Raw genomic sequence first — 8,563 nt, forward strand, 5'->3', positions numbered from 1 at the left:
TTAGAGTACAATAGAGAGAGTTAGAGAGTTGCCATAGCTTGAGAGCTCAAGAGCTTCACTCAATAGCTTATGAGAATGGCCAAAAACGTGCTCTTTCTTTAGCTAACATCTCTTTTATAGAGATGTCACTAACCCTAACCCTAGGCCTCTTTCACACATGGGTGGACAACCCCATAAGTGAGCCTTGCTTAATACACTTAGAACTCTCATTTAGAACCCACATTGGCCTAAAATGATTTACATTGCACTTCGGCACAAAAATATGGAAAAATTATGTGCATTTTTTTGTTCCCATGGCTACAATCTTGCTCTCTCGCATTAATTGCTTCCAGCCTCCTTCCATAATCCGTGTTCCCGTGAGTGTTCCCGTGGAACAAGGGTGTTCTAGAGGAGTGTGCGATATTACTTAGGCATTGTAGAGATAACGCATGGTAATAATATGCAATCTTTCTTGAAAGAGTGAGCGGATAAATGTACGTGTGATGTTTGGAAAATCTAAAAGCATGTGGCACACTAAAGCTAGGGGAATTATTGGAGAAGTAGGATTATATCTAAGTTTTAAGGACTAGTCTCGGGAAAAATGTCATTGTAAAAGAGCGGTTCATTGTAGTCCTTGCTAGCTTCTTGTAGTTCCTCTTCTCTTAAGTCCACCGCCCAGGTGGTATAGGTAAAGTTGACGTTATAGGCTCTATTACTTGATCAATGCCAAACTTAAGAAGGTCTTTGTCCCCCTCGTGCTCTCTTCCTCCTCCCATTCCTCATTCACTTTAGATGGTCTTGGTCTATCTCCTTGAGCAATCAGCATCACGCTGAGGTGGGGATATGTGCACTCCTCCTTAACCATTGATATATCAATATGGTTTCTATCCTTGAGTAAGGAGGAAAGTGCGCTATCAAAAATTCATCGACCTCGAGGATTGACTTACATAATTTGCCACCATGGATTGCCATCTTGATTCTTGGAAAAGAATGCTTGTTCACAGTGCATTCATCAAAGAAGGTAAGGTTCTTTACTTTGTTTTGAGAATGTAAGCTCATTGGGATCTGGTGAATAGCGATAGCATTTGGACACTAGTTCAGAAGTGTGTGTGTGGAAAATAATGGCCACATCTAACTGGCCAAGTGTGTGGACATTAGACTTAGGTTATTTCACTGTGAGCTTATCACTAGGAAAAATGTGCAGTGTTTTTGTGTGTTCAATGAAGGAAAGTTATGGAGCTTCTCTTTCATGTATGTGTTAATGGTTTGAGATAATGAGAGCTAATTAGGGTTTTCCTCTCTACCTCGGTGTCTATCTCCTCTCCCTTTTCATGGCATCAAAACCTGGTGCTCTCTATTAGAGTTTTGTGAGTGAGTGAAGAGGGAAAAGAATCTATGAAGAAGAAAGCCATTGGAGCTTGGAGCAAAGAAGAAGCTGTCAAGCATACATCTACTCAACAAATTTGAAAGCTAAGGACCGTGAGTAGGTAAAGCTAAGCACCCTTGAGCGGATTGCAAGTGATTTCATGAGCTTTGAGCAAAGAGGTGGTTGCCAAAGCAAGAAACAGATTGAGGTTGCCATTAAAGCTGTGAAACAAACTTCAAAACCAAAACTTTGACCCTCAACAACTTTTGCAACTTCCCTCATAAGAGTTTGACATTCCGTTGGAATCCTCCAGCGATCAAAATCAGTCTCAATCAACTTGTGTAGGTTTAGTTGGCCATCTGCTATGAAAATGTGACACCAATATGCAAGAAACCTACTGAAATGTATACAAACCAAGTTTGCTTTGAAATCTAAAAATTCCATAAAAATCAGGTAAATAATCCGCATATAATCCTCTAGAATCCTCTGAACTTGTTTAGATGTGATCTGATCCACAAACCATAAAAACTGATCACTATGCATCCTATAATGCAATCCTTCTTGCCCAATCAGCAACTTCCAAATCTGCAACACATGAATATCTGAATTTTGACAATCTGCCATCCACATCTGACAACCCATTCTGTAAGAATCCACTTCTATTGGCTCATCAGCTTTAAAACACACATCCTCTGACAAAAGTATGTTGGGGTTGACAACAACCTGTCCCACATCTCGTTCAAAATGCACATCCATCGAGCTAAAGCTTGAAATTGCATCATCCTGCATGTCAAACATCATATGCTGATTCTCCAAACTTGTCAAACCTACTTTATACTCTTTAACAACTTGCTCTTGACAATCCTCTTGCTCAATTTGATCCATAAGACATGTATTTGATTCAGACCAAAAATCAATCCACTTGTTCAAATTCTTTGCAACAACTGAAACGTCTCCTTGCTGAATATCAACCTGTGACATCAAAATATGTCCTTCAAAACATTCAGAGTCAAAATTCTGATTTCCCTGATCATCCTCAATATCACTTATATGAGTCAAAAAATCCGCTTGAATCTGCCAACTATCAAAATTAGCATCTGGAAACTCCTCTCGTATTCCTGCAGCACCTGAAATGTGACCATAATAATTATCTGCAACAACCATGCTTTGATGTACAAGAACGGATTTTGCTCTTGTTCCGCCATATTCCTCTGAAATACACTTGCTTGCTGGAAATTCCTCCCACTGGTTTTTTTGTTGCAAAATCTGTTTATAGGATTCAAATATCAATTCTGCAATATCTTTTGGCTGCAAATCCTCCTGTGTGGATCTTTCTGGTGGAAATTCTTCTTGAACTGACATATTTGCCTCTTCAGCAAATCTAATTTTAGGGAATTCCTCCTGAGTTGATTCTTTATCTGTAATTCCACACACATCATCCATGGAACCTAAAAACAACTGAATCACATCCTCCTCTTCATTCATCTTGGTATCCACCTCTTCAATTGCACTTTGAATGACATGAACAACATCATTGCTATGTATGATCTGTTTCTCCTCACAACATTCCTTAGATGCAAGTGACATATGTAACCTAAGGTTAAGCAATGAATCTTCCGCTTCCACTCCATGCGCATACTCTAGTGGTAGGTTAGGGGTATCTAGGGGCTCTTCTAGGCTCTCTTGGCCAACCTCCTTTTGCACCTCCTTCTCCTCCATCTTTGGTATCCCCACTTGATGGATTTCAATCTCCATGCCAACCCATCTGTCATCATCATCACTCGATTCCCCATTGAACTCATCCTCATGTGCATCCCTCAACTTCTCACATGCTCTTTGTAACTTCCCAATGCTTTTCCTACTTGAACATGACTTTCGCCTATCTCCTTTGTGATCAGCTAACCATTCATATGCATTCTCTAAGTCATCCTCAAAATCCGCCAACCTTTCAAATGCAGTCTCCATTTCCTCCCAAGATGATGCTTTATGCACTTTATGGATGACTTTATAAAACTTTGTGCATAGGTCAACCATACACCATTTCCTACATGCATCTTTATTTGAGCACTCATCAATTGCACATGGACAATCATCTACCTCATGCTTCCGACTCATGCAAACCTCACATTTTTTCTTCTTCTTCTTACCCCCCATGACACACTCACATAATTAAAATACAACAATCATATTCAGCCCTCAAGAAAGATGCACCACACCAATCCGAGACCCATTAAATTTGCTAAACGGAGAGCCACGGATGCAATACTGGGAACCGCAAAGTTCATTTAATTGGCTACTTAAAATTGATTGAAACATTTTAAATTGATAATATTATGATTTCTCCTTGAAAATTTTGCCATAAAACAGATTCAGCCTGCAAATAAGAAAAACTATCAAATCGTGTTGTCAAACTGTCAACTGCGTTGTCAAATTGCACTGTCAAAACCTACCATATTGCCAAAATCCGCCATGATCCTCCTTGCTATGAACCTTTCCGCCTTACTACTGATCCTACAAAATAAGAATATGAAGGCTATTGTGAATTCTCCACAATGTATTACCATTCAGCATCTGACTTCCAAGAACCATAACTGCCATTGTAACCGCCACCATAACTGCTGCTCGGCATCTTCTTGGCACTCATCAACCCCCTTACAGACGAAATCAAACTCAACCATGAACACCCTTCATAAACACCGTCATTCAAATTACACCCTTTCTTAAAAATAGACAAACTGATTCTTCTTCAATCTTCTGCACAGCCTGATTATGTCTGAATCAGATTTTGCCTCCTAAATCTGATTTTGCCTCCTGAATCGGATTTCGCCTCTTGAATCTGATTTCGAAACAACACCTGAATCTGATTTCGCCTTCTGAATCTGATTTCGCCTCTCCTGAATCTGATTTTGCCTTCTGAATATGATTTTGCCTCCTAAATCTGATTTCGCCTTCTGAATATGCAACAGTGCCTGAATCTGTAGCACTTGCTTTGCATGCTCCTATTGTAGGCTCCATCCTAATCAACCATTGTGGTTGAAACCACCGTGAATCGCCAGTGTTTACTGCTTATCACATCTTTCACAAACTTCAAGGGAAATTCAGACTGTCTGACAAACTATTTGACAAACTAAATGACAACACTAGTGACAACCAGATTGACAAAACACACTGCATCTCCATTGTCAAAATAAATGTCAACTATTTGATTACATAAATCTCCATATCTGCGAATGAAAAATCCGTCTTCTTCTATTGCAGATAACTACTACTACTTCGCATGACATTTCTAACTTCCATCCAGATTTCAAAAGACACTTCACACCACATCTGATTATGACAAATTGAAAGACAAAAAAGTAGACAAAAGTAGCATCTAATTTTCAGCCTTAAACACTTGGCACCACAGCTCGGTGGCTTGAGCCAAAGGTTGACATCGGACCCACAATCCCTTGATCCGTAAACTAGACAAGCAAAGAATCTTGCAAAGATAAGCATAAACACAATCAGAACATCCTCCTCTTTGAAATTTTGCATATCCGCTGACTTTCCATTTGAAACGTAATGCTCCACTGTTGATTTTTGACTAATCTGCTGCACCACCGACTGTCTATTGATCTGACTTCCTGCCTTGTCATTGAAAACATGCTTCCTCCACATTTTGAAAATTGGACCATACTCCCTTGTCAAACAGAATGAAAGAAACCTGACTGTCAAATTAGATAGCACTTCCAGAACACTTAAAAATTCTGTATCATAATTCTGCCTTGAATCTGATCTAATCCTCCACACCTATTTTTACATAATCAAATTGGTAAAACCTGCTTCACATCTGACAAATATCTGCACTTGACATCCTCCAAGTTGAATGCTATCAAAACAACCTTTGTTAAATAAATATGAACCCAAATCTGCCAAATAGTCAATTTGATCACCAACTTTCTTCACAATGAAAACATTTTGAAAGTGAGACTGAAACACACATCCTCTGACAAAAGTATGTTGGGGTTGACAACAACCTTTCCCACATCTCGTTCAAAATGCACATCCATAGAGCTAAAGCTTGAAATTACATCATCCTGCATGTCAAACATCATATGCTGATCCTCCAAACTTGTCAAACCTACTTTATACTCTTTAACAACTTGCTCTTGACAATCCTCCTGCTCAATTTGATCCATAAGACGTGTATTTGATTCAGACCAAAAATCAATCCACTTGTTCAAATTCTTTGCAACAACTGAAACGTCTCCTTGTTGAATATCAACCTGTGACATCAAAATATGTCCTTCAAAATATTCAGAGTTAAAATTTTGATTTCCCTGATCATTCGCAATATCACTTATATGAGTCAAAAAATCCGCTTGAATCTGCCAACTATCAAAATTAGCATCTGGAAACTTCTCTGGCATTCCTGCAGCACCTGAAATGTGACCATAACAATTATCTGCAACAACCATGCTTTGATGTACAAGAATGGATTTTGCTCTTGTTCCGCCATATTCCTCTGAAATACACTTGCTTGCTGGAAATTCCTCCCACTGATTTTTTTATTGCAAAATCTGTTTTTAGGATTCAAATATCAATTCTGCAATATCTTTTGGCTGCAAATCCTCCTGTGTGGATCTTTCTGGTGGAAATTCTTCTTGAACTGACATATTTGCCTCTTCAGCAAATCTGATTTTAGGGAATTCCTCCTGAGTTTATTCTTTATCTGTAATTCCACACACATCATCCATGGAACCTAAAAACAACTGAATCACATCCTCCTCTTCATTCATCTTGGTATCCACCTCTTCAATTGCACTTTGAATACATGAACAACATCATTGCTATGTATGATCTATTTCTCCTCACAACATTCCTCAGATGCAAGTGACATATGTAACCTGAGGTTAAGCAATGAATCTTCCTCTTCCACTCCATGAGCATACTCTAGTGGTAGGTTAGGGGTATCTAGGGGCTCTTCTAGGCTCTCTTGGCCAACCTCCTTTTGCACCTCCTTCTCCTCCATCTTTGGTATCCCCACTTGATGGATTTCAATCTCCATGCCAACCCATCTGTCATCATCATCACTCGATTCCCCATTGAACTCATCCTCATGTGCATCCCTCAACTTCTCACATGCTCTTTGTAACTTCCCAATGCTTTTCCTACTTGAACATGACTTTCGCCTATCTCCTTTGTGATCAGCTAACCATTCATATGCATTCTCTAAGTCATCCTCAAAATCCGCCAACCTTTCAAATGCAGTCTCCATTTCCTCCCAAGATGATGCTTTATGCACTTTATGGATGACTTTATAAAACTTTGTGCATAGGTCAACCATACACCATTTCCTACATGCATCTTTATTTGAGCACTCATCAATTGCACATGGACAATCATCTACCTCATGCTTCCGACTCATGCAAACCTCACATTTTTTCTTCTTCTTCTTACCCCCCATGACACACTCACATAATTAAAATACAACAATCATATTCAGCCCTCAAGAAAGATGCACCACACCAATCCGAGACCCATTAAATTTGCTAAACGGAGAGCCACGGATGCAATACCGAGAACCGCAAAGTTCATTTAATTGGCTGCTTAAAATTGATTGAAACATTTTAAATTGATAATATTATGATTTCTCCTTGAAAATTTTGCCATAAAACAGATTCAATCTGCAAATAAGAAAAACTGTCAAATCGTGTTGTCAAACTGTCAACTGCGTTGTCAAACTGCACTGTTAAAACCTACCATATTGCCAAAATCAACCATGATCCTCCTTGCTATGAACCTTTTCGCCTTACTACTGATCCTACAAAATAAGAATATGAAGGCTATTGTGAATTCTCCACAATGTATTACTATTCAGCATCTGACTTCCAAGAACCATAACTGCCATTGTAACCGCCACCATAACTGCTGCTCGGCATCTTCTTGGCACTCATCAACCCCCTTACAGATGAAACCAAACTCCACCATGAACACCCTTCATAAACACCGTCATTCAAATTACACCCTTTCTTAAAAATAGACAAACTGATTCTTCTTCAATCTTCTGCACAGCCTGATTATGTCTGAATCAGATTTTGCCTCCTAAATCTGATTTTGCCTCCTGAATCGGATTTCGCCTCTTGAATCTGATTTCGAAACAGCACCTGAATCTGATTTCGCCTTCTGAATCTGATTTCGCCTCTCCTGAATCTGATTTCGCCTTCTGAATATGATTTCGCCTCCTAAATCTGATTTCGCCTTCTGAATATGCAAGAGTGCCTGAATCTGCAGCACTTGCTTTGCATGCTCCTATTGTAGGCTCCATCCCATTGTGGTTGAAACCACCGTGAATCGCCGGTGTTTACTGCTTATCACATCTTTCACAAACTTCAAGGGAAATTCAGACTGTAAGACAAACTATTTGACAAACTAAATGACAACACTAGTGACAACCAGATTGACAAAACACACTGCATCTCCATTGTCAAAATAACTGTCAACTATCTGATTACATAAATCTCCATATCTGCGAATGAAAAATCCGTCTTCTTCTATTGTTGCAGATAACTACTACTACTTCGCATGACATTTCTAACTTCCATCCAGATTTCAAAAGACACTTCACACCACATCCGATTATGACAAATTGAAAGACAAAAAAGTAGACAAAAGTAGCATAGCCTTAAACACTTGGCACCACAGCTCGGTGGCTTGAGCATTGCTACAAATTTACAAGAGGTGAGCGTGGTTGGCATGATAGGTCACCATAACAACGGTAGGATTCACAGCCATCATTTGGCTGAGCCTATTTTTTCTGGAACTCTACCTGCCGCCGCAGCAACGCACGGGTCCAATACTAGTTATAATTACAGCAAGCTACAGGATTGTTGCTCTCTTGGCAGCTTCCATAGGTCTCTCTCTCCTCTTCAAATCAGACTTTCTAACCTTTCAAGGATGGTGGACGAAACCCATCTCTAATTGTACCGCCTAGCGGCCCCCTTTCCCTCTTTCTCTCATCTGTCATTTCAGCCTTTGCTCCACAAGAGTATTGATCGCGTAAGCCACTCGGACACATGACTCTTTTGATACGTGGATTGTATCTCCTCCTCAAGCTTTGAGTAACCTGTAGATAATAACTTCGCTCACAGTAACGCAGAAAAAGCCCACGCTATCAATCGTCTTTCAAGTTTCAACACGCCGGGTAATTAATGTCATATCCACACCGGCATGATCAGC

The 8,563-nt window shown here is 39.6% G+C and overlaps 1 protein-coding gene across 1 annotated transcript; it reads right to left on the reverse strand.

Annotated features, from left to right (window-relative positions):
* Positions 1–1,429: 1,429 nt before the first annotated feature.
* Positions 1,430–2,326, reverse strand: LOC147612116 (uncharacterized). The gene has a single exon (XM_086784169.1). The coding sequence runs from the start codon at positions 2,324–2,326 to the stop codon at positions 1,430–1,432; it is 897 nt and encodes a 298-aa protein (XP_086640295.1).
* Between the last annotated feature and the right edge of the window lie 6,237 nt (positions 2,327–8,563).

The sequence above is a fragment of the Cibotium barometz genome, chromosome 46 (genome assembly GCF_041138505.1).
Source record: "Cibotium barometz isolate CiBa-2024 chromosome 46, ASM4113850v1, whole genome shotgun sequence".
NCBI lineage: Eukaryota > Viridiplantae > Streptophyta > Polypodiopsida > Cyatheales > Cibotiaceae > Cibotium > Cibotium barometz.

What these genes read in the sequence shown, in the direction of transcription:
- LOC147612116 (XM_086784169.1), bottom strand. Translation starts at nt 2,326, where the DNA reads ATGTCACAGGTTGATATTCAGCAAGGAGACGTTTCAGTTGTTGCAAAG.